Source organism: Watersipora subatra, chromosome 1 (genome assembly GCF_963576615.1).
Source record: "Watersipora subatra chromosome 1, tzWatSuba1.1, whole genome shotgun sequence".
NCBI classification, from domain to species: Eukaryota; Metazoa; Bryozoa; class Gymnolaemata; order Cheilostomatida; family Watersiporidae; genus Watersipora; species Watersipora subatra.
In genome coordinates, this window is record NC_088708.1 from 44,695,130 (window position 1) to 44,723,070 (window position 27,941).

The window sequence follows — 27,941 nt, forward strand, 5'->3', positions numbered from 1 at the left end:
TTTGTAAGCATAAAATTATATTTATCAGCTATAAAACAGTGAAACATCATGTAAGGAAGACAAGTATCATATTTTAATGAAATAAAAATGGGGATGCGACTCTTAAAAATCAAATCCTGCCTGAATACTGCACAACTAATATTACTCCTCTTATAAAGATAAAGGAGATATGGCCATGCTAGTAGCCTCCGTCTGTCCATGTTATATTATAATTGAGGTATTTAGTCTTGAGTAAGTCACATGTAATTTGATGATCTGCCTTTCCAAAGCCCTGTAAATAAAATATAAGCGTGTCTGAATAACTAGACCACCAACCAAGCAAACCCGAGAACAGTAGTAGACAACAATTAGTAGGGGAGGAGTAGGATAGATGATCACAAAGGATATATAGGCCACCCCTTATTGTAGGAGTTGTGTTATCTGTGAATGTTTTCCACTGCCATAATCTTTTTAGCCAATCAACAAAGAACCCACGGTTGCCATTTTTAACAATTTTCAACGTTCATACAAAGAGCTGCAGACGAGGTGCCTTATGCTTGCAAACTTGGACTATTTCAAGTAAGTCAATGCTGGTTGGGTCTTTGTAATTATTAAAAAGATGTTACGGATTTTAATTTTATATTAAAGTTGAACATTAAATGAGCCAATCAATGCATTTTGACGAACATTTAAAACTGTTTAATCCCAAAAAATTATCAAATTACTAATGCTTTGACTGAGGATACATGGGCCATGCCATGGTAGGATAGGTGAACCGGGCGGCCCAAGTATCCTACATAGATGCAGATATATACCTGGAAGATTGGGAAGGTGGTCCATCTACCTTATTTTTCGATTATTCCAGAAAATCATGCCCCAATTTTACAATAAGAAACCAGACAGAGAAGCGGTACCCGAGAACGTGATGAGAAAATCTGTCAAAAAAAAGTAGTGAAGGATAAGAATATCTTGAATATCCAAATATCCTACGGCAGCGGACTATGTATCCAAATATCCTACGGCAGCGGACTATGTATCCAAATATCCTACGGCAGCGGACTATGTATCCTCCTTGAAAGGATACATGAGCCACACTTTTAAAACACACTTTTGATCAAATGTTTTGTGCAGGAGTTTAATGCCATAATAGTTTTGCTTTAATTAAATGCTTTAACTCATGGCGACATGAAATAAGAAGTTTTTTGGCATTTTCGGCAGAATATATTCAGATAACAAATTATTAGCACATTTGGAGGCCCACATATCCTACTCTCCCCTACTAGTTTTATGGATATCATAGCTCCAACTCATAAAAGTTCATCAATTGAGGAGGCTGAAGAGACAGTCTCAACAAACACATGCCATCACTTTGGTAGAACTAGAGCCACTCTCGCAATATTCATATGTAACAAGCCGATTGATAATGACCATTCTCTCCATTCATAAGGTTTCCCAAGTGACGAGTGATACATAACTTTATGTATACTGTGTTTGAGGATAATTTCCGATGTAATTCCTTCTATCAGAAATCAGCTTCATTTGAAAATCGTTCGGGAAAACTCCGATTCTTTGTTTATGAAAGGTGACCTTTGAACCCAGGTTAAATCATCAGAAATGATGAAGTGCAGTATGGATGTCAAAGCCTTTTACTTTCGTGTTACATTATCAGTTGTTTTAAATTTGCCAAATTTCATGCAATCACAAAATTTTGTACAAGCAATTATTGAGACGACTAAAATGTTGGCCAAAAGGTGGCTGAAGCCCATAACATTTAGCTTATTACACTGATGCTCTGACCAACTGTGCTAATCAGCCACACTCCAAAACTCAGAATAATTGTGCTAATATTTACTCTCTGTGCTCTGTACCAGAAAGCAAATAGACGGACAGATAACGGCCAATAATAATAATGATCATCATAATATAATTATTTCAACATTTTCAGCTATATTATTCCAGTGTACCCTCAGGATACGATCATCCTGATATACGATTTTTTCACCTTACGAAGTTGAAGTGAGGTTTTCACCTCATTATACGACTTTTATTTCACCATACAAATTCAAAAAAATTTTCACCCGATTTCAAATTTGGCAGTCCGTGTGTTTATTATGTACGTTGAAATAACAAAGACGCCGAAATGCAGTTCGTCGAAAACATTTTCACAACGTTTAGAAAAGACACGATGACCGACTTCTCTCAAGTCAACATTCCACATGGGAAATTTTATGAAAAGTACATAAGCGAGAGCAAATATTCATTTCTAGCGTTATACTCCATTTTACTATACAGTTTTATTTAGCATACGTATATAACTACAAGTATGGATATTTAATTCGTTAGCTATGGAATCTGAGACCGATACAAACATTACAAGACGAAGGAAAAATGATTATTTCTTCAACAAAGTTGGAGGTCATAATTAAATAGGAAGAAGGCGCCCGTATTATTAATATTGCCGAGAAATATGGGTACAATCAATTAATAATTGCGATTATTATTAAAAACAAGAACTCCATTTAAGCAAACACAAGGAGCTTACGACTATCGCCTTGCAGGAGTTGGCCATGCACGGGATCAGCATTCAAGAGGAGCAATCATTTAGTGTTGTCGAGGAAGTAGAAGAGACAAAACCTACATTGGCAAAAAGTTTCAAGTGTTTAATTTACTGATTATACAATGCATGTACATGTATAACGTATATCATTCTTTGAGCGGCATGGTTTTCATGTTTTGTTCATTTCATTTTATGTTTTATTTATTTTCTTTTGATTTTATGTTTGATTTTTTTTGTTTAACCATGTCTTTGTAGGCGGGCCTGTTTTCTACTATGTAAATACAAATCATTGTATGCATGTAACTCATATATAACTAGCTACTCAAGATAGTTGACGCATCCACATTACTTTCTAGAACTTGCTAAAGCCCTGTCCTCTAAGGTATAAATACGTACAAACTTCTGTATGTATGGTTAAATTGATGATTGTGCACATTTCATACAAGACAAACTACTGTACAACCTTCTCTGGATCCTTCTACAAGCGTTAGCTAGCTATTAATTTTCTACATTGTACCAGCATTTACAGTACACCAGCAAGCATCATCTTCAATAAGTGATCAAGTGTGCTATCTTCTACATTGCACCAAGTTAGTTTGCTTTCTTAGAGCACTCTCTGCACCAGTAGGAAAGCTGTGTCCTCCTGGCCATTTCTGCTTTTCAGGACCCAAATGTGGTAAACCTCTTTTAAAACCGGTAAAGAAATGGACAGGATTAGACAATTTATTTTAGCCTGCTAAAAAATTCCATTTCATTACTTATTAAATTTATTTTCAAGTGTACAGTAACATAATTAGCATTGATACGTCTCTGCCTCCTCTCTGCTTTACTCGCTACATGTACCAGCTAAAGCCACGTTACTCCAAAGGTTGTACGTCCTGTATAGAAAATAAAATTTATTTTTCTTTTCGATAGCCAATAAATGGTCAAGTGTGCGAGAGGCCGCTTTCGATAACTGCATCGCTTGGCCTTTCTTGTTGAATTAGGTTGAAAAAGGTTTTAACCAGACACGCTAAATGTTATAGTGAATGTGAAGACAAACTGATAAAGAATAAAATTTTAGTGATAAAAAGTTGAAATTCATTAAAATAGTTAAAAAAAAATACTAAAACTTAAGTTTAAGTGTGAGTTTAGTAAGTTAAACTTATTTGAAGTGAATTCAAAGTTTATGTTATGCGTTCGTCTTGAAGGCAAGAACTCCTTACCGTACGTACTGAATTTGGTGCACACATTATAATGTTGCATTCTATTGCAGATCATAACCATTTAAATACACTAAATACAATACAGTTACTGTAGGTAACTACAACTACTGAAGTTAATATACTATTTTGTTACTAATTTTGAATATGTGTACATTTTTATAAAATTTTGACGATTTTCCCCATTGGATGTTTGCATTGTATAATTACAATGGTCTCTATACCCCTACATATGAATTTTCCACCATACGATGCCAACCCTGGAATGGACCAACATCGTATCCTGAGGGTGCACTGTAATTGCTTTAATATATATAGATGCTTCACTTAATATTCATCATCACTGAATGACTAGCACAGAGAGGAAGACAAACACCTAAAAATAGTATTAAGCCTGTTTCCACCATTGTTATGGGTGTCAACTGTGATAACACTCGAGCCAAAGCAGTGAAATTTATGTTTTATTCTGTTATTTTTTATATTATGTATTATTTGTCAATATTCAAGTTCTCCCTCAAGGCTTCTGCTGCGACTATTAACATGCTAGGAACATACTATTACTGCACCTTACATGTACATGTAGAGAAGAGTCATATTCACGACTAAAACAGACTATACTATAACATACTATATGTATGGTTGGTAACTAAATTTACTAATTGATTGTATATTTGTGTTCACAATCAAGGGCATGGTCAAAATGAAAGGAGGAAATATCTGTGTTTCATAACTTAAATGGACAATATTACCATTACTTAGCAAATTATTTAGCAACAACTGAGCTACCTAGCATCATAAACATATATCACTCCATAAATGATTCTACAACCAACTAGATATTGTTAAAATTAGCGTAATACTTCGGTTTTCCTCATGTTTGTTTCTGATTGTATGCAGCTATTTATGATTCTTATTTGACACAAACATAAATTTCTAAATGAAAGCGTAACAATAAACAGAGTGTAATAAGCTGGCAGTTGACACTAAGGGCTGTATCGCTGACTTGGTACTATGTATGCCACGTGCCTTCATGTATCATATAAAGTAATTTGAATGCAATTTACCATCATCTCTTCATCATCACCATCATAACTTCAAGTTACCATCATCATTACCTAGTATATGTCAAAGTTTGATTGTACTCGCACTATATATTCCTACCTACCTGGCATGAGAATCTATTTGTGTTTCGTGAACCCAACCCTTGCCACAATTAGATGAAGTACCAATCGTTCATAAATCTACTAACCATAGAATAACCGTAGACCTTGAGACGTTTATTATTAGGAGCGTGTTGAATCCTTCCACCACCCAAGCACTCACAGTCCAGTCCGAGTGGCTCAATTCTCTGACTAGCCGCATCATAGATATCAGCTACAAGATACTGAGATATATATAAGTAACCTTATGAACTCTGTGAATACTCTATGTTCTTGGTGAAATGTAGTGCGCTATAATCTAATGAATAGACTATAACTAGTGTCTATACTTTCTTTAATTAACTCAGTTTTATGTTATGAAAACTCTATGGGGCCTAAGGCTAAACCTATGTCTACTCTAAATAATTTAACTCAGTGATGTCTTCAAAGGTCAATTTACACCATTGAAGTGGTGCAAATTAAAATAATATTGATCTAAAGCTAAGACATCAAGCTTTTATTTGATGTAATTTTGGTTTTTGTAGACCTACTCAGTCTAGAGATATAATAGTTTGATTGAGTTCCTCACTTGGAACACTGAGATTCAAGTGAATGTGTGATTATGACGTCTATAGTTGCGCTTCGAAAAAGAGAATGACAGAATAGAATTGCATAACCACCCAAGTTGAACTTAATAGCTGATATAAATAACAAAAGAGACAGGCAGTCACACAGCTAGTGCCATCATTTCAGCACATATTTCTCTTCCATTTGTTTTAACCGCAAATTAATTTTGTGGATTTTAACCTTGAAACATCCTGGTGGTCAGATCACTTCAAACATCAAAAACAGTCGCAAATGATAGAGAAATACCGACACTTTCCGATGGAATCTACTCAAATTTTATGAAAGTTTATCTTTAAGACCAGCACTGTAACAGGGCATAGTGTAGGTAGGACAACTCCATTATTAACAATGCTGGTCAATTAGCAACCGAAATAGAAGAAATGCAACAAGATGGTATTTTAAATGGCTAAAAAAATTTATGAAAGTTTAGAAATACTTTTGTTGGCTTTTTCATAATATTCAAATAAAGCAAGTCTGTGTTTAATGAAACTCCTTACCGTGATACTCTGCCCATGAATAGCCGCGCACTATCACCTTACTGAACTCCTCTACAGGGTTGCTGGCGGACACCTTTATTAATACATACTTGAACCTAGAAGGCGAGGAAAAGAGGCAAACAGTCAAAGTGGAATTGAACAGATATAGTTCAACACAAAACAAAAGCTTTGTCAATAATCTTGTGAAATCAAGAGAATTTCAGCCCTGCTTACCAAACATTCAAACAACACTTTAGACACTGGCTTAAAGGTTGACTTACAATAAAATTCACATCACAGTGATTTAATATCAACAAATTCACCACGTCTTACTCTGCTGTGTTGAAGGTGCAAAATATGTGGAAATGTGATCACAAGATCTTAAAAGCTAAGAAAACGAACAGTTAATCCTAGCCATCGCGTAAATGTTGTAGATTGGAATCTATCTCCAAAATGGCTTAAATAGGACATAGTTGAACACCATGGCTTCTGTTTCGTGTTCATGCAACCTCATTCGCCAAAATATTTTCACAAATACATACTTCATGCATTCAATAAAACCATGTCTATTGTCTATAATAGGCGTCTATTTCATCAAAATTGCAAAGCTGTCATTTGAGCACTGATAGCTCAAAACCTACCGTGAAAATTCGTTTAATTTTTTAACCTTAGCTCGAAGGAGTTCATATCATCCTCTGATGAACATGAGGAGCCTGTTAGTTACCTGTGATAGTCAGAAATGCTGCAGAAACTGTTCGCGCGATTTGGCAGAAAGTATGTGTCACATGATCAGATTACGACTAGATGATTAGACTAGGCTGAAACGATACTGTGAAGTAGCAAGCATTTATATTTGATACGGGCTTTCCGGTAGAACCCGAAGTATTTGTCATAAACTAGTGCTACGAGACGTTCTATATCGAGCCTTTTATTGGCCATTAATTTCATGTGATAACATCACGTGTCAAAGCAATAACCAAACTGTTGGAGTACGTCAGCCAAATAAAGAGATTCCAAACTACAGCGTTTTTGTGATGGCTGCGATTAACTGTTCATTTTTGAGCTTTAAAGAGTTTGTAATCACATTTCCACATATTTTGCACCTACAGCCCAACAGAGTAAGACATGGGGAATCTTTTGATACCAAATACATGTAAAGTGAATTTTGTTGCAAGTAAACCTTTAAAGAAAAGCAATAGAATTAGTTTATAAAGTCTGTAAAATACTGTGTGATATAAAGGGTTGTCTGCTTTTTTACAGTGCTGATTATTAGCTGTTATTATGAGACAGATCATTTTTTACAGCGGACTATCGAACTAGCAAATCTGAAATGACAGGTGTGACAGGTGTGACAGGTGTCATGTCATAGGCCTACTAATGACTTAGCTGCATGAATAAGCATTCAAAGAAATCGGTTAAGGGTTGTCATTTATCAAAAACTATTTTTTAAGCAATCATTTTCCAGAAATAATTAAAAAAAGGATTCATGTGTGAATCTAACAATGAACATTATTACAGTGAAGATAGATCAGGTCAAATACAAAGGGAGGATAACTACAAAAAATGAGAATTCTCCAAGTAATTAGCTCTTGTTACCATATACATTATATGAACTCAACAAACCATAAAAGTGGAAGTTTATCCAATTTCTAGGATCATACTCGCTATATCAGATGCTGGAAATAAAAATATTACCTATCCAGTATCTAGCGTCTAGATTATAACAAAGAATTCACTTGTAGTTCAATACAATAGTGCTGCACCGCCAGTTAGATAATCACGCCCTCTATACTGCTATAGATAATCACGCCCTCTATACTGCTATAGATAATCACGCCCTCTATACTGCTATAGATAATCACGCCCTCTATACTGCTATAGATAATCACGCCCTCTATACTGCTATAGATAATCACGCCCTCTATACTGCTATAGATAATCACGCCCTCTATACTGCTATAGATAATCACACCCTCTATACTGCTATAGATAATCACGCCCTCTATACTGCTATAGATAATCATGCCCTCTATATTGCTATAGATCATCACGCCCTCTATACTGCTATAGATAATCATGCCCTCTATACTGCTATAGATAATCACGCCCTCTATACTGCTATAGATAATCACTCCCTCTATACTGCTATAGATAATCACGCCCTCTATACTGCTATAGATAATCACGCCCTCTATACTGCTATAGATAATCACGCCCTCTATATTGCTATAGATAATCATGCCCTCTATATTGCTATAGATCATCACACCCTCTATACTGCTATAGATAATCATGCCCTCTATACTGCTATAGATAATCACGCCCTCTATACTGCTATAGATAATCACGCCCTCTATACTGCTATAGATAATCACGCCCTCTATACTGCTATAGATAATCACGCCCTCTATACTGCTATAGATAATCACGCCCTCTATACTGCTATAGATAATCACGCCCTCTATACTGCTATAGATAATCACGCCCTCTATACTGCTATAGATAATCACGCCCTCTATACTGCTATAGATAATCACGCCCTCTATACTGCTATAGATAATCACACCCTCTATACTGCTATAGATAATCACGCCCTCTATACTGCTATAGATAATCATGCCCTCTATATTGCTATAGATCATCACGCCCTCTATACTGCTATAGATAATCATGCCCTCTATACTGCTATAGATAATCACGCCCTCTATACTGCTATAGATAATCACTCCCTCTATACTGCTATAGATAATCACGCCCTCTATACTGCTATAGATAATCACGCCCTCTATACTGCTATAGATAATCACGCCCTCTATATTGCTATAGATAATCATGCCCTCTATATTGCTATAGATCATCACACCCTCTATACTGCTATAGATAATCATGCCCTCTATACTGCTATAGATAATCACGCCCTCTATACTGCTATAGATAATCACGCCCTCTATACTGCTATAGATAATCACGCCCTCTATACTGCTATAGATAATCACGCCCTCTATACTGCTATAGATAATCACGCCCTCTATACTGCTATAGATAATCATGCCCTCTATATTGCTATAGATCATCACGCCCTCTATACTGCTATAGATAATCATGCCCTATATATTGCTATAGATAATCACGCCCTCTATACTGCTATAGATAATCACGCCCTCTATACTGCTATAGATAATCACGCCCTCTATACTGCTATAGATAATCACGCCCTCTATACTGCTATAGATAATCACACCCTCTATACTGCTATAGATAATCACGCCCTCTATACTGCTATAGATAATCATGCCCTCTATATTGCTATAGATCATCACGCCCTCTATACTGCTATAGATAATCACGCCCTCTATACTGCTATAGATAATCACGCCCTCTATACTGCTATAGATAATCACGCCCTCTATACTGCTATAGATAATCACGCCCTCTATACTGCTATAGATAATCACGCCCTCTATATTGCTATAGATAATCACGCCCTCTATATTGCTATAGATCATCACGCCCTCTATACTGCTATAGATAATCACGCCCTCTATACTGCTATAGATAATCACGCCCTCTATACTGCTATAGATAATCACGCCCTCTATACTGCTATAGATAATCACGCCCTCTATACTGCTATAGATAATCACGCCCTCTATACTGCTATAGATAATCACGCCCTCTATACTGCTATAGATAATCACGCCCTCTATACTGCTATAGATAATCACACCCTCTATACTGCTATAGATAATCACGCCCTCTATACTGCTATAGATAATCATGCCCTCTATATTGCTATAGATCATCATGCCCTCTATACTGCTATAGATCATCATGCCCTCTATACTGCTAACGCGCTTTTCCACTACAGCTATTCTGAGGATTTATGGAAGGGAGAAAAAGCAACTTTACAAATACAGCAAAGATGAACAATTTAAACGGTAACAGCTTAAAACAACAACGTTTTTAAACATTGCTAAACCACAAGACCGACCGATCAGACTGACCGATTGCTTCAGATAGCCTATCAGTGATCAATCTAAAATTTGAAGAATGCATGGCCATTATTCATTAGGAGTGAGAAGAAACTTTTTTGTATAAAAGTAGTAATATTACCAACAACACCTTGTGGCAAAAACTAGAAATTTCACTGTCATACAGCCCACGACCAAAGTGATATTGGAAAAAAAGAAAGGGTACTGATGGTTGAGAAATGCAATATTAGCAGTCAAATGGCACTGCAGTGCAATAGGATAACTGCATTGGTAGCTGTAATGTACTGGGTGTGAGTCTTATTATATACAACAAACAGCAATAATGAAAGGAAAAGATTATATGTTTATATCTCTCCCCCTGCAATAGGAGAAATGCAATATTGGCCAATATTAGAAGTAAAATGCACTGATATTATTAGAATAACCAATATTATTAATATAGTAATAATATAAAACCAATGCACAATTTTGTTCACATTTCAGAACGTCATAGCTCACAATATCAAGAAGTTGCGATATTTATATATAAATTTTTAGAAAATCTGTACTATCTGTGCTACATAGTCATTGTTCTGTAGTCATCCAAACTTATAATTAATTATTGTAATAATCTCATAAGAACCGTTAGAAAAAATATCATCGTCATTTTCTTTACTTACACTGCGTTGGACATCAGTTAGAATACCAAAGTACTCAAAATTGTCTAAAATGTCAGTCACTTTGAAATCGGCAAAAATGAAACGATTTCAGTACTCCTAACGTAATTACAGAAACCTTCGGCAATTCGACAATGCTATAGACTGGTGAAACGTGCACGTTATTTTTTTCGTGAAATGCGCACGACTTAATCGTTCTATTCTCTGTCGTTCGGCGTTTTAATTTCCGGTCTTAACTTTGATAAAAGTGAGGCTTCGCAAGTTTTAATAACGCTTTTCGGCCAAATAAATCTGTTTATTTATGTATAATCCGATCAGATGGGTTAGTTTTAGGAATTTGCGGTAACCTTTCAAAGGCTTGGTAACATATTTAAATAGGTTTATATGCGTTTTGTATCATTACTATACTTAAACGACTTTACTGAAAAATAGTTAAATTTGTTGATAGGATTTCGTTACAAGGGTTCGGTGACGGCTGTTAACGGATAATTTTTCGGGAGTTGTGTGCACATGTGCATTTATCATAAATCTCCCAAACCAATCGCTTCGCTCGTGTTTGGTCGTGGGATAAAACTTTACACATAATATTTTTCGAAATACGTTTAGACGAAATGCTTACACGAATTTTTACATCGCAAAAATTTGATTCAAGTATCTGGTGAAATAAATTTGTCAAATACGTAAATGCAGTCGTTATGAATAAATTTTTCTCTTCCACTTTTACTTAAAATTTGTTGAGCCGTAAGTCACAACAAAAAATAGATAAATTCTGAACTTGTAGCCAGAAGGTTAAAAAGCAGTCACGCCAAAAAGTCCTGTGTCAGAGTGTTTGCGCCAAAACGTCCCATTCCTGTGCAACTAAAAAAATGATTACTAAAATGGCAACTCTGTACCAAACGAAAGTGAGCAATTCATTTAGTCGAGTTTAATGTTTCAGAATACCGGCACAAAGATTTGCCTCACTTTCACTAGCATATTTTTTATGACTACCAAATACTGTTCAAGTGAGAAACCCTTCATAATGATTGAAATATGGCTGCTTCTCGAGGTTCCCATTGCTGAAGAATATAAATCCATTGCAACTGCAGACATTGAACCTTGCCATGCCTTGTACAGGTGACAACATTTCCAAGTATTTATTCAATTAGCAAATGTTGAAACAAATAAATTATGCTCGGTATTAATTTTATTGTTTACGCAATAATCCAAAACATTTTATTAAAATGTTATCAAAAACAAATGCTTAAACACAATACAAACACAAATATAATGTGGAATTCCTTCCTTTCATGCTTAGACTATGCGATTACTCGACCTTTTAATTTCATAAAATAAGTTTATAAGAGTCTAGTCAAGAGTATAAGCCTAAAAATCTCAAGGCGAAAATCAGAAAAGAAAATTTTTACGTGAAAGTTTTTAAAATTTCCATTACCTCTTAGAAATTTTATAGATTTGAAACATAGAAGAACCTGAATATATGCAAAGTAGGTTGCAAGTATCTTCAAGCAATACAAATGCATTGCATATAAAATCTGCCCTCATCATATTCAGTGAACTATCAGATTATATATAGGTGGAGTCCAGTTCTTACTGCCACTTCAAGTATTAAAAACTACTACAAAGTAAAAAAATTAAATGATCCTAAAAAGCTATAATGGGGTAAACCCCTTTTTCCGAGCAAAGATTCACAGAATCTCTAAATTCACCAAATTCAGATATTCTAAACTAGTAATAATGACACTAGAGTTTAAATTTATTATTAACTAATACTTATTTATTAATGATATCGAATCAAAAACAATAATTTATTGCTTGCTAATGAGATATGAACCAACAATTGAATGGATGACCATAAAAGATCTGTGGCTGCTCAGCTGGTCAGACAGCATGTCTTTGTTTAACAATCAAGTGCCACTGCTTCTTTGCACAACTGGTGTGTTGAACCAGCCAAAAAGGAGTCAATATTAGGAGGTAACCAAGACTTACAGGGTGTCATAAGATGACACCTTCACAGTTATTACCTACACATACGCAGATATATATACATTTTAATTATATAGGAACTCTTTTGCAATCATAAAATGCTTCCATATCCTAGAAAGATAATAGCCGCTGACAATGAAGAACAAGAAAATGAGCATATGTATCACAACATGTAATCTACATGTATATAGCTGTTCAGCAATAGCTATTAAAATCTTGGAATGAAAAATCTGTATTGCAGAAGATTTGATCTGGGAACCTCCTGTTCCCCAGAAATATGCTAAATCATTGAGCTACGTGAGATGGATGGATTCAATGGGCGATATATATGTCGCTACGTGGGTGAAAATACGCATACCACTCTGCGTTACGACGCAACATCATTTTATGTTTGCTTCCTCAGCTCTTATTAGTAAGTTTAGCAATACTAGCTTACTCAAATTAACTATTGGCAGTGTGCCAGGCTAATGGCAAGTAGTAGGCGACTATGTACATTAACTGCCACTGTTTATAAGCTACTTTTTAGTACCCGTGCAACGCTGGACATTCGGCTAGTATGTACTAAAAAGCAATTCTTTTGACAGCTTTTGAGAACAGCCATGAAATATACTAACCCTATAAGAACTAACGCTATGTTTATAGAATTAGTTCTCAAATGTACATGAATGAACTTTAGATAAATGATTAGAGCTGGTTCACTTACACCCCATCATCATCTATGTCCACATCCTCTACGGCTGAAAGTCTGGCCATTAGGGCCTCCATACCATACACGAGCTTGCTGGTGAAATTTCTTAGAGAAGCAAAGCCTTGGTCAGTCTGTTAAACAAAACACACACATATGGATAATGGAAAAAAAATGAGCGATCAACATATAAGACTGAAATAACATACTTTATGGCAATAATCTCTGACACTTCTATGAATCAGAACAATTATGTCCATCAAATTTACTTTGTTGAATTTGTGCGTTGCCTCCTCTGTTCTTAGTGCAGACATTTGAGACCAATTCACTGAATGTTCAAACTGAACAACCTTTAGAAATATGGGTTCAGACAAGAGTTCACATTCGCGTGGCGACCAGTGATGAAACGCAACGTGTTACAAAGAGTGCTCTGCTCCATTTTTAACATTAAGTGAATTGAAAGAACACACGACTCTAAACTCCTTGTCTAGCAATGGACTATTTCATAACTAATTTACAAAGCAGTAACTTAAATTCGCTACATAAGTGCAGCAAATGGATCACAAATTCACACATAAATTTTGTGATCACAACTTAAAATTTCAAAAGATTCAATCTATCTTTTCGATTTTGCAATAAAGCCATCTTATAGTTAAAATACGAGTTAGAATATAAACTCTTTTGTATGATAACTTCAACAAACAACATCTTTGACGGATCAAATATGCTACTATAACTGTTTCAAGTCAACAATTGAATGCAAAAATCAATATCACTAGTGGGAAGTTGTACTGAAGCAAGCGATTGTCTCATGTCTGGACTAACACAATGTATTGAGTAGTATGATGTGCAAGCCATGGCCAACTTACAGCAAGGGTTTAGAAAATAAATGATCAACTTACAGAACAACATGGAACATTAAAAACAAGTAAAACAAATTTAATGAAAAATTTCAGCTGGGGACAATAAGACATGAAATGCCTAAATGAAAGTGTTTACCTCTTCCATCTAGATGCAAAAACAACTAGAGGTATTAGGCTAAGATTTAACTTAACCCATCTAAGAAATATGAACTTTCCAAACGTACTGCCAGCTGCATCTCAAACAAAAACAAAGGCTATCAACCTTTTGTCGTTTTATCCACTACAACGAATGACATAACCTTAGTAATCACAACTATCTAGGGGGAAGGAGCAATTTGGTTGTCTAACAGGCGCCTTTGTAAATATTATGAGCGGCATCTATGAGCGTATCTATTAATAAAATGAGCAACAGAGAGGATTCGAGCTGCCAACTAAGCTTTAAGATAACTAAACAAATCTAATAGTTGCTGAAATTTGTTTTTGCCCATAAACGTATTTTAGTGGCTACATCAATTATCTTTTTATAAATATGACACGCATCATGCAATGTAAAGTGGTGAAAAAGACTCACTCCTGCAGGCAGAAGAGAATATTCAATCCATTTATCACCTCGACTAGATTTTAAAATTTAGCAATAGAACAGAGGTTGCAATTGTACAGTTCAGATTGCATTTTTAAATGGTAACACCATTTGAATTCGATATGCTGCATGTCGTCTATAATGCCAAAATGGAAAAACTCCGTATTTTAGAGTGATGAATCGAGAGTATATTTTGCAAGTATACAGACAAGCTACATACATATGTACATACAGTCATGGTAACAAGTGCTAGCACCACAGAGAATTTGGTATGTCCATTATAGGTTGGTTTATAGTACTTAGCATTGCATCAACGATAATTCGTAATATATTTGAGTAAAATGCCCATTATATATATCATCTGAAAGCTGAGATGCTGGCCTATGTCACTAACTACACACAGAGAAGACAACAACACTTTAGGAAGACTTGTAATCCACTCAAGATAATGTGATATGTTGTGATATAATTTCTAAACTTTTTGATCAGATTAGTTCCTTGTGTAATTTTATTATACTAAGTCTCATGGTAAGATGATAAGAATACATCTTTCAAAACGTTACAATAGGCATTACATCCCTTGATGTTATTAGAAAGTTTTAGCTCAGCGTTTCGTGAGTACAAATGTGATGGAAAAGTAGCACACGATTTATTCAGGTTTGAACTTTAAAAATGCCACTCAAAACCGCTGAAACTCTGAGGGGCGTAACTATCCCTCTGTGTAAACAAGGATTAGCTTGTAAAAGTCCTAATCAAACGAGTGCTCATCAAAATATAGTGCAATATATGTAATTAACGGGTTGTAAAAGAGTTCTAATAATACTAGAGCACCAAAATCTACTGCAATCCATCGTTTTTTTTACGTCATCAAGCCGTTTGCTCATGCACTCTTTCCCGAAAAAGCCGCCATATTTGTAGAAAACGATCGTTTTTCTTTTATTTAATAATACTTTTTGGTGTTGTCTTGATACTATAACAAAAAAATTGTAAACAAAGGCATCATTTTTAAAAGTTCATTGCAAAAGCTTCGTGTTTTTAATGATAAAATTGTCTATAAAGATGGCCGACACCGATAAAATGACGTCACGAAAAAACGAAGGATATATGCAACTAAGTGTAATGATACAGGAGTTGGTGAACAGCATGAGCCGCTGATGCCGTGTCGTCATTAAATCTAGGGTTTAATATACAAAATATTAATGCTGTTTGGCCTTCCAATAGACGAGTCACGGATAACAATCCGGCTTTTAGATATTGTGCTACAATTTCAGAGGAATTTGTACCCAAAATAAATTTTTATACCTATCAAACATGTACATGTGAATCTAAAACCTGGTTTCAATACACTGTCAAATAAACTTACATCATTTTTTTTTCAAAATATCAGTTTTCACAAATAGATTCAATAGCTGAAATCTGAACCTCAAGTTTTTATTTGATAATTCGACTAATTAGGAAGCTACTAACACTAAATAATGTACCAGATAATGCAAAAATGTCGAACACATGCAGAGGTGCTAACACTTATGATCATGACTGTGAATCTGCTAAAACATATTGATAATAACACACTCTTTACCAGCAGACTTTTGGCAGACTTCCAGAGCTTTATTTTCATCCAGCCACCAGGGAAACAACTGCAAGTAGCAATTGCAATGTGAGCTATCAAAAAACTTGTCCGTGATGTGAACAAAAACAAAATAATATCAGTGGTAACAATAAAAATACCTTGACAAGAAAGCAACAAGAGATGAACAAAATTCTGAAAAAAACATCTGTGTCTGTTCAAAGTTCAGTGGGTGGGTCTCTAGAGGGGCTCCCAGAATTCAAAAAGCCTATGACTTCCCTCTGATTAAACAAAAATAATATCATTTTCATAAATTCTTAGGTTTTTCGACTTGCTATAGATACATTAATAATAAACAGACAAACTACAATCTACGAGCTACATAAAAATACTTCTAATTTAATAAAAGAACCATAGGGCATTAGAAATTATTCTCATGTTATACTTATCGTGTTTTGTATATATTAGTTTAGTTAGAATTATTGTCCAATTAGCATTTATTTTAGTCCAGGATACAAGAGAAACAATACGTCTGTTTCTTAGTAAGCCAAAACCAAGAATGCCGGATGTGAGTAATGAACAAGTATATGCAATCAATACAGGAAATACCTCACTGAGCATGTGTATGTCATCACCATGGTAACAAGTAAATATATAAGTTTGTAAACTAAAAACTGTTACATCTCCTTTTCCATGGAAATATTAAAGCAAACACAAAATCATTGCTAAGTACAATGGTATGAAATATGATGTGAACATGTAACAATGTCACTGGTTTGGACTTCTAAGTTGGTTAGAACATCAGATAGTCAGCGTATCGGGAGGGGAGTTTTCTATTCCGGGGAGGCAGAACACATCTAAGGGTTTGGTCCGGGACACTGCTTCAGAGGCTGGCTCAGATAATGGTAACGAACGTGGAGATTCTGGCGGGTTGTTGGGAATGGGTACAGTGTCGTTTGAGGCTGATAGAAAACTATCTTGGGCTGTTTTTCTTGCCTGGGTACAAAGATTCTCAGCCTGTTCTGGGAAATGGTCAGCCAGGATATAACTCTGATTCTGCGGCGCAGGAAACTGTGATACCCTTATGTCTTTACGGTTACGTCTTACGGTACAACTACCTGTCGATAAATGGTAACTGCGATCCCCTGCTATGTCAATTATCCGTCCTGGTTTCCACTCACCTGACGCAGCTCTGAAATACACGGACTGTTCTGGTTCGAGGGGAGATTTCTCGCTACCTGCCCGTCTATTGTGATAATACTTATCCGAACTCTTCATACTACCCAACTTGTTTCTAACATGCTCCAAATCATAACTGTTGACTTTGTATCTCTCAGTAGATACTGGCATTGAATATCTCAACAGCCTACCTTGAAGCAGCTCAGCCGGAGATGGTAGGGCATCACATACTGGTGTATTACGTATCGTTACCAGACCACCTAACCAATCGGTGCCTTCATCTGCACACTTAGCCATCATTGATTTCACTGTACCAATAGTCCTCTCGGATTGACCATTTCCTGATGGATGCAGAGGTGAACTTGTTTGATAGGATATTTTCAACTCAGTACAGAATCTCTTGAACTCATCACTAGAAAACTGAGGACCATTGTCCGATACAATAACATCTGCCTGACCGAAATCAGCGAATATCTCTCTCAAGCACTTGATAACGACACCACTACTTGTACTCTTAGGCAAATGTTTCACTACAGGCCACTTTTACAAATAGTCAACTAACAGAAGATAATCACTTTCATTCAGATGAAACAAATCTACACCGATCATCTCAAATGGCGTGTTGGGAATAGGAAAAGGCATTAATGACTCCTTTTTTTGACAGCCTTCCGACTTGAGGCACGCCTGACAAGACTGACATTTGTCCTCTATGCGACGCCTGAGACCAGGCCAGAACACAGACTGCATAGCTTTCTGTAGTCTTCATGACCCCTTGATGAGCCATATGCAGCTGGTTCAACACATCATTCCTCAACTGTGTAGGAATGACCAATCTCTCACCATAGAACAACAATCCATCCAGTTCACAGAGATGATTACGCAGATTCCAGAAAGCCAGACCACGAGCACCACACGACTTTTTGTGTGTGGGCCAACCATTCCTTACATACTCTAGCACTACCTGCAACTCCTCATCCTGAGAAGTAGCGTTTTGATTCTTGCCCATAACTCCATCACTACGAATTACAACAGAACACACAGATCTGAGAGGATCTACACCCAGGTCATCATAGCTGTTCGCGCCCTCTGGACATGATCGACTTAATGTGTCTGCCAAGACCATATATTGACCAGGCTTGTACAACAGCTCTATAGAATAGCCCAGCAGTTTGATCCGCATGGCAGCTAACCTTGGAGATAATTGATTGATATTCTTAGACATAAGACCAATCAGAGGGAGATGGTCAGTCTCAACAACCACTCGTTTCTGACCAAGGTAGTAATATTTGAATCTCTCACAAGCGAAGACCACTGCAAGCAACTCCTTCTCAATCTGACTATACCTTGATTGACATTCGGTCAGGGACTTAGCAGCAAACTCGATGGGTTTACCATTTTCTAGTACTACAGAGCCGATACTGTGTGATGATGCGTCAGTACTCAGGGTCACCTCGCCTCCTGAGTAATATGCCAGAGGAGGGGCATGTATAATCAGGCTCCTGAGCTTTTCAAATGCCTGAATGTGGGCCTCCTCCCAGATGAACTGCACATTCTTCTTACACAGATCTCAGAGAGGCTTAGCATGCTCACTCAGATTTGGAATGAACTTAGCAAAATAGTTAACAAAGCCAAGATACCTCTGAACACCTTGCTTTTCAACCGGAGCAACCATATGCTTGATAGCCTCGACTTTTGAATGACTAGGTTTTACACCCTCAGCTGTTAACTCATGACCAAGATATGACACAGAGTCCTTACAAATCACAGTCTTATCAGGATTCAAAGTCAACCCAATAGAGGTGGAACGAGACAGGTTTTTTAAGCTCGAGACGAGACTCGAGACACTGTCTTGTAAAAATTCGAGACTCGAGACACGAGACAGTAAAATAATGAGCATTTGGTGATGATTTTACTACACAAGTACTAGCTACTTGGTATATATAAAATTAATAAAACTCTTTTTAAATTGAATTTTCACCTGGTGTAAACGATTTAAATACAACATTTTAATAGTGATATGCATGTAGTTTTTGTAAACAAAAGTGACACAAACAGCTCTAAAATACCGAAGTTATATATTCTAAGAATTTTGAGCTTGATTGATCATAATTATTATAAACATATTGCTTTGTACATGTATATTTTTACCATCTATTGAATAGTTCTTACTTTTTAATGTAATGTGTAATGAAACCGATAGCCGTCACTCTACAAAGAAATACCGCAACTAAAAGAACACACGATAACACTTTCATTCTTATCGTTTCAATAAAGTTTGTTTTGTGTATTAGCTGTAGTATGTGAATTATATTTAAATTGTACTCATGAAATTATATTAATTACTGTATACATGTATATTCTTACATTGAGCTAACAAAACGTCATTGTTAACCGAGCACGGACTATGGTCGACACAGCCTTTCGTTCGTTTCTCCGTGTCCGGGCAAGTTTTACCCGCGATTGGTAAAAGAGGCCCGAATTTTATGAAGGGCAGTTGGTGTTTAGACACGATACGATAAAATACAGACATTTTACCCGCAAAAGTCTTATTTATTAAATTGGATTATCCGAAGAGTAATTAGATACGACCCGGTATCTGTTTTAACGACACAGAACCGAACTAAAAAATAACAGGGCCGTTTTCCGGACTACATGATTAGACTCAGTGGCCAACATAATCAGTAGCAACAGGTAGTAACAGACCGGGTATAACTTTAAAGGCAGTTGCCCGCAATCCATTACAATATATGGAGTTGTTGCTATCGCAAGAAGCCATGTTTTAACAACCGTGCGCAGGCGCTTTAGTTCTACTTCCTGTCTCGAGTTTGGCAATAGTTAACTCGAGACGAGACCGATACGAGACGAGACAGGTCGATACTCGAGACGTCTCGTGTCTCGTTCCACCTCTACAACCCAATCTCTCGACACCTCTGTAGGAATTGTCTCAGAAACTTGTCATGCAGCTCTTTCGATGGAGTGTAGATGAAAACATCATCTACATAGACCTTCACGAATGGCATATCGGCGAAACTGTCAACCATTCTCTGGTGAAATATCTCTGTGGCATTACAGATACCCATACCAAGTCTTACAAATCTGAACTTCCCAAATGGAGTGACAAAACTCAATAGCTTAGAGGACTGCTCATCAAGCGGAATCTGATAGAACGAAGATTTGACATCTGTAGTGGTGAAATATTTCGAGCCAGACATACTTGAAAATATCTCAGTGAAGGTTGGTATTGCACATTGAGCTCTTACCAGTTGTGTATTCAAGTACTGCGGATCTAACACTAGCCGTAACTCACCATTAGGTTTATTCACCAGTACCAGTGGTGATAGCCACTCTGTTGGTGATATATCCTTTACTATCACACCCTCACCTAGTAGTTTATCTAGCTCTCGTTTTAGTTGTTGTTTGAGTCGGTGGGGTACAACACGAGGAGATGCAGCCCTTGGTTTAGCATCATGTTTGAGTTCTAAAGTAACTGGTTCACCCACCTTTCCTAGACTAGTGAAAACATCAGAGAACTTGCCACCTAGCACTTCATTCACTTGGTCAACAACTTTAACATTAGACAACAATCCTAGATCTTTAATAGCCGGCATGCCTAATAATGTTTGATTATCATCATCGGTGACATAAAATTTGACCAGTGCGGTTTTACCATCTTGTAGTTGCACATCTAGTTTTACTCTACCAACTACAGTGATCTCTTTGTTACCGTACCCAGTTAGCTTAGTATTGGTTCTAGTAACTTTCTTACCTCCTAGTTTAGTGAAGAGGGAAATGGCCATAGTACTAACTTGGGCACCAGTATCGACCTTTGTTCTCACTTCATGACCTAGAATGTTTACTGTCAGTAGCCACTTGTTCTCATGAAGGACACCATTAGTTCTGACATCAGGCATATCCAGTGTGTGCACGTTGAACGTCATGTCATCATCTGAGCTAACGTCACCATCACCCGCTTGTAGAAATGACACTCTCTGAGTTGTAGCATTACTCTTCTTCAGACCAGTACACTTTTTTTTGAAATGCCCTCGTAAGTGACAACCGTTACATGTCTTATTATAAGCAGGGCATCTACCTTTGACATGATCATAGCCACAGAATGAACAATCTGTGATCATGTGATTAGCTGCTGCATTATTCTGGCGTTGCGGTGTATAGTTTCTAGGCTTATATGGATCTGAGCCTATTGGTTGTACTGAACGAACACCATCTAGTTCAGCCTTTTGGTTCCTTGCGATTACTTCCTTAATACGCATTTGCTGCTTTATCTGCTCAAGCGTTATGTCTGCACGTAACTGTAGCTCACGACTCAACTCCTTATCCTTCATACCTGCCAAAAGTCGAGTGCGTAACATATCCTGTCGGTGTCTATCATCCCAATTGCTACATTTCACAGCCAGTTCATGCACGTTCCTTATGAATTCCTCATTACTCTCATCAGGAAGTTGAACTCGGGAACCCAGCAGCACTGCGTAATGCAAGTGATTATCACGAGGAGTGAAGTAATTATCCAAAGCTTCCACAGTTCTATCAAACAACGTACGATCTGCGTCCTAAGCTGCATTACCGGCATCTGGATTAGCCACACGGGGAGGGCGCACAGCCAGCTGACCATATATACTCTCCGCCTCCTCGCCTATACAGTACAGCAGCATGTCTACCTGACGCTGAGCATTCCTTTCATTCAGTCCAGAAGCACTGCGATATTTCATAAATCTCCTCTTCCATTCCGGCCAGCTCCGCGGTGCAGAAAAATCCATCTCTTTCGGAGCAGACACCTTGAAGTCACCCATAATGTTGTTGAATAAGACACCAAACCAGACTAACACCAAAAGTCAGTCACAATTCAGCACAAACACGCTGAACAACAACGGGCCTATTCAAACTCCAACAATCTCACTTCAAGTAGTATTCAGTCCAGCTATACATCCAACAAAGCAATGTACGTCGCCTACGACGCAATATCGTGTTTTGTATATATTAGTTTAGTTAGAATTATTGTCCAAGTAGCATTTATTTTAGTCCAGGATACAAGAGAAACAATACGTCTGTTTTTTAGTAAGCCAAAACCAAGAATGCCGGATGTGAGTAATGAACAAGTATATGCAATCTATACAGGAAATACCTCACTGAGCATGTGTATGTCATCACCATGGTAACAAGTAAATATATAAGTTTGTAAACTAAAAACTGTAACAATACTGACAATTATATGACACATATGTATTACAATGACTAACATCTGACGGTCATTTATGCTGTGATGCATTCATTGATACAGTTGATGAGATATTGTTCAACTAAATCCAATCATACAATCGCAAAAAGAGTAAAAACTGAGCATTGGGCAAAAATACGTCTACAGGGTGGCTGCAACAAGGAACCAAATTAAAAAATTAATACTGAGAAAATAATACCTTTAGAAAGAGAAGTTTCTTTCCACAGCATATCTTGGGTTTCATATCAAAGGCAAACAGTGTTTGCCTTTAATATGAAACCCAAAGTTTTGTAAGTTTGTATTGTAACTTTGTATGTCTTGTAGGTTTATGGGTATTAACAACTAAAGAAAACAGTCTTATTAGCCACTGTCCACAAACTGGAACAAAAATATATTTTGGTTTTTCATGTTTAGACGTACAGCGATTGTCATATTGAATATCAAACTACCCTAGGACACTTAAGCATTCGCGTCATCTAACTTTCGCATTTTCGCGGTGTCATCCTCTCGCGAAAATTTCATGAGCGAAACTAAACTATCATAACGAACGGGCAAAAGCGCAAAATTAAATAGCGTTGTTCATTGATATCCACAATAAAATCTTCATATTAGAAATGCAGACAATTTTCGTCTGTGGTCGGGCTCAATGGGAAATTTCTGGTAAACTCATTATAGCTAATACACCGACTGAGCAGCATGGCAAAGCAAATTAAGATGATATCAGTTTAGTCACGGAATTTGTAACTGATGAGGATGAAAGTCTGGTAGGTGAAATCATAAAATTGAAGAATAATTATTGTAATGATGAATTTTATTGCCAACCAAAAATAATATCAACCCTCACCAGGTCCAACCACATTATAAAGTTTTGGTTGTGAACAGACACATTAAAGACAGTGCTGCTACTCTAATTATCTGTATAATCACGAAAATCTAAAAATTGATTAGCTATAATGTCATCAACAGCTAATTACCTGTTTTATGACTCGCGCGGGTAGTTAATGAACTCACAGAAAAATGTTTGTTTTAGATTAGAAATTCTCAAACAAAAGTTTGAAATTGCTTCGTTTTAGGCTGATTTTATAGAGAAATCTTCGGACAACACAGTCAATTTCATAAAACTCTTAAAGACCGTGGGTTATGTGGTCAACGAATAATAAAATCAGGTTACCACACAATTGCTGAGAAAGTCCGAAAATGCGTTTATGGCAGTGGCCCCTAGAAAACGCATAAATGTGTTTATGGCAGCGAAAGGGTTATACAGTTTTGGTTGTGAAGTTGGTTGTTACCTATCTATTTTCTTCTTCTTGGGATTCGATTGTGAAAGTCACGGCGGGAGGGACCTAGACGTCGTTGATAGTCCAAGAAACAAATGGCAGCAAGTGATCAAATTGAATTATAGATCTCACCCACACATTTCAACCTGCGGTTTACAAATACGAACTAGTCCCAAATTGATTTTTTTTTCTTATTAGCAAACTGGACCTGAGGAATGCAATCTGTTTTTTCCACTGCATTTATTTTCACATCACTATATTTTCGCACTCATCAGAGCCGCGAAATTAAGTTGCAGCGGAATTTTACTTTGTGTGCTACTCACGAAACTAAATACTAGCAAAATAAAAGTGTCCTAGGGTAGCATATTTCCGCCATCTGCAGCAAACAATTAATGCAGGCAATCAGACATTATGCATTGTTTGCGAATGAAATATAAAAACTCGCAATGCGCTTTTGGCTTTCAGCTCACAAGATTCAAGATGCTTTTTTGCTTTTTAAAGACAATAAAAATGAACCATATGTGTAGCCTGCATAAAAAGTGAGAGATGCGGGGATTTTTTTGACAATGGCATAAAGGCAACTGGACGTATTACATGTATATTTTTTAATATTTCACCTAGCGGTCAACATAGATGATAAGAATCCTAAATTATGCCAAAAATTGGCAAGATAAAATGTAAAACAAGTGTTGAACTCACTCCTCCCAATCACTTCATGAAAGGAAATAGCTAGCTCAATCGGACAGTAGAAGAAAAGCAGGCCCTACTTTTAAGAGCATAAGATTTGGAGGTGAGTCGAACTAGCTGATTGCTATTGAAGTAAACGCTCGTAGCCAGATGAACACTACTCTTGTACAAGGTGGTGGCCCTGAAAAGGGCCCTTTGGGAGAAAATCAGCTCGGAACTATAGGCTATGGTCCGAGTCGAAAGAACTAGCTTACGGTATTTATGGGTAATAAGCGGGCGTATCGGGGAGAGGACTTGTAAAGCGGTGGTAATAGACACTCGTTTTGTTTGTTTTGCGCGGACTTTTGTGGTAAGATTTGACTGGATGTTTATTGAATCTTATCGTTTTGCTGTCTTATCCATGTGTGTAACCAATTACAGTCAGTGAAATTGACCTATATTATCTTAACCAATTATCTTAGTTTTGCCATTTTTGTGTGTATATAAGAACATGCAATTGTGTTGTTAGAGCAGTCTGCTCGTGTTGTGCTTTGTGCTGATATTTGTGAATAAACTTTGACGCTTTCTCAAAGTGTTGTTAATTGATTCATAGCAGACTATCTAGTAGGGAGCACTAGCTTTATTTGTCTTGTCTTCTCCTCGTAAGCCGTGGCTTAAGACTGCGTTTCATAGCTGCAGCCACACAAGGCTTCGAGAGACGACAGACAGATTTGGCGAGTCTGTAACTCTGAGCGTAGGCACGTGGTATTAGACAGTGAACCACAGCTGCATCCACGCTAGTGCACCACCTCAGCCAGACAAGTGTTCTGCCAACTAATAGGAACTAGACATTTAACGATAGTTGGATAATTTCATGCCTGAAGCCGGGTAACTCTAACTTCCAAGAGTTTTGTTCAGTGAGTTACAGTGTTGGAGTTTACCGGCAGCCAGGTTACGAGGCCAGTATTCGGTCTGATCCTACGAGGCCAGCGTTCGGTCTGATCCTACGAGGCCAGTATTCGGTCTGATCCTACGAGGCCAGTATTCGGTCTGATCCTACGAGGCCGGTATTCGGTCTGATCCTACGAGGCCAGTATTCGGTCTGATCCTACGAGGCCAGTATTCGGTCTGATCCTACGAGGCCAGTATTCGGTCTGATCCTACGAGGCCAGTATTCGGTCTGATCCTACGAGGCCAGTATTCGGTCTGATCCTACGAGGCCAGTATTCGGTCTGACCCTACGAGGCCAGTATTCGGTCTGATCCTACGAGGCCAGTATTCGGTCTGATCCTACGAGGCCAGTATTCGGTCAGATTCTACGGGCCTGTGTTCGGTCCAAATTCGTCAGGGCCAGTCTCCGGTCAAGCTTAGTCAGACTTAGGGTAGCTCCCGTATAATCTTGACGGTCGGGGGTGGCATCATTAGCGAGGACTACTTTACTATATTACTTGTGCTAGCAAAAAGGCCGTTACAAAAAATTACAGGATGAACTAAGAAGTTATGCTGTAATGACACTTGGACAAGTTGGAAAGAATTACACGATGTATACTGTCAAAATATTTTAGAAGTTTGCCATTCTCGTTCAATTTAAAGTTAAACAGATTAATATGCCGAACACCTACGGCAAGATAAGATGTTCAATTGGAAAGTATGATGGGACACTTGGAAACTTGAAAGGACGCTAGGTGACAGGCAAGTACAAGTAACTAAGCCGATGCTTGGTCGATTTTATCGAGTGAAATAAATAACTAAACAATTTTGTGACATAGGCCTATAGAACATAACTCAGTTTAATTTTTAGAGCAGAAAGTATAATGCGAAAGTGATCGTTTAGTAAAAACTTTCAAGCTGATAGATATATTAGGCTTGCAGGACAAAAATTTAACAGTAGTATATGACATATATCTTTTTGAAATTAGGCTGAGCAATTAGTCCTTTATCAAATAGTCCTTTAGTCCTTTATCAAATAGTCCTTTAGTCCAATTATCAAGTATGAAACCATCAAGCCCTATCGTCTTTGTCAGTTATTTGGCTATAGTCGCAGTAAATGTCTACAAGAATAGCCTTTTTATGACGCACATTACCCTGCACAAAAATATAAGCGTTAGGCTAAATACAATGTCCGTGCAAATTAGACATAATACGATTGATTCAGAACAACACATTTCACAATTGTACGTGTATGCATTGTGATTAATAAAGTATTGTGAAATTTAATTTCATATGGATATGGGTAATTTATTTACGACCATGCTTATAATAGTTCCTATCAAAAACCGAGCCGCTACTCTTACCTCGATTAGGTTTACTGTAATAACTGCACGCAAATATGAATAAAACTCTATGTGTTAGTTGTACCTTTAATCGTTAAAAACACCTGCAAGAGCTAAATGCGGCAATAAATTGTAAACCACAATTTGCAATTACTAGTGCTTATCTAACGAAAGCTCACTAATAACCCGAATAAAAAAGCCCCAGAACTCGACTGCCCAGTATCTTTTTTCTTCTTGCGACATATTCGTGAGGAGTTTGACGCCCGTACTTACAGAAAGTCTTGTCGACTAATTACAGCCTAACCTGGTCATGTCAGGGTCATTTAAACCAATCCTTTACGAGTCGCTTCAGAAATAACTCGGCCTAGTCCAGTCGCCTAAGCACAGACCACTCCCCAGTCAACCTAAGTCTAGTCGCCCCATGGTTTAATGAGAAGACAACTATTAAAAAAAATCTTACATTTAAAAGTTTAGAAAACCGTACTGGCAGTACTGCTTATTTCATATTTTAAAGTTAACTAAACTGATTTTAAGATAATTTTTTAACTATTAAAAGCAGCATCTATTAACTACTGTATACTTTATATGCCGTATAGTTAATAGGTCTATGGTTACAGTGCAAAAAATACACACCATTTAGCCATTATTAAAACACAGCACACTACTACGGCTGCACCATCAAAGACCATAGCTCTGAGAAGACTTTAATAAACACAGTGTTTCAATTTATCTGTTCACTACACATTTGCTATAAAAGTGGAATAAAAATGCATTTATTATCTCAATTGAAAAGTTTATCGAAGAGCCAAGTTTCCAATTACAGCAGCTTTTCAATAAACTTGCATGACTCCAAACAACCAGTAATTAAACACTTCAAACTGACTAGAACTTGTCAGGCCGAGTGGCTATTCTTACTCTTTTAGGTTTAGATTAGCTCTGTACTAAATTTTCGGTTGCTCATCAAAACTCAATTCATGGCTTACTTTCAATGTTGTTATTGAGATTCA

At 37.0% G+C, this 27,941-nt stretch overlaps 1 protein-coding gene across 3 annotated transcripts; it reads right to left on the bottom strand.

Annotated features, from left to right (window-relative positions):
• On the bottom strand, positions 1 to 27,116 carry LOC137408731 (14 kDa phosphohistidine phosphatase-like). 3 transcript variants are annotated; one of them, XM_068095315.1, is made up of 6 exons: positions 27,020 to 27,116; positions 16,319 to 16,376; positions 13,315 to 13,430; positions 6,002 to 6,096; positions 4,988 to 5,112; positions 1 to 271 (listed from the first exon to the last, which is right to left on the bottom strand). In XM_068095315.1, exons 2-6 carry the CDS (start codon positions 16,355 to 16,357, stop codon positions 179 to 181), a joined length of 468 nt encoding a protein of 155 aa, XP_067951416.1. In that variant the 5' UTR covers positions 16,358 to 16,376; positions 27,020 to 27,116; the 3' UTR covers positions 1 to 178. The 3 variants fall into 3 exon arrangements, with proteins under 3 accessions (XP_067951416.1, XP_067951430.1, XP_067951423.1); XM_068095329.1 differs by having other exon boundaries at positions 16,312 to 16,376; positions 27,020 to 27,088; XM_068095322.1 differs by having other exon boundaries at positions 26,956 to 27,087.
• Positions 27,117 to 27,941: the final 825 nt, after the last annotated feature.

Excerpts from the sequence above, each read along its gene's own strand:
- LOC137408731 (XM_068095315.1), bottom strand. The coding sequence starts at position 16,357 with ATGAAAATAAAGCTCTGGAAGTCTGCCAAAAGTCTGCTG. Across the intron at positions 13,431-16,318 it reads AGTCTGCCAAAAGTCTGCTG|ACTGACCAAGGCTTTGCTTC; the intron begins GTAAAGAGTGTG and ends TTTGTTTAACAG. Across the intron at positions 6,097-13,314 it reads GACATAGATGATGATGGGGT|GTTCAAGTATGTATTAATAA; the intron begins GTAAGTGAACCA and ends CTCGCCTTCTAG.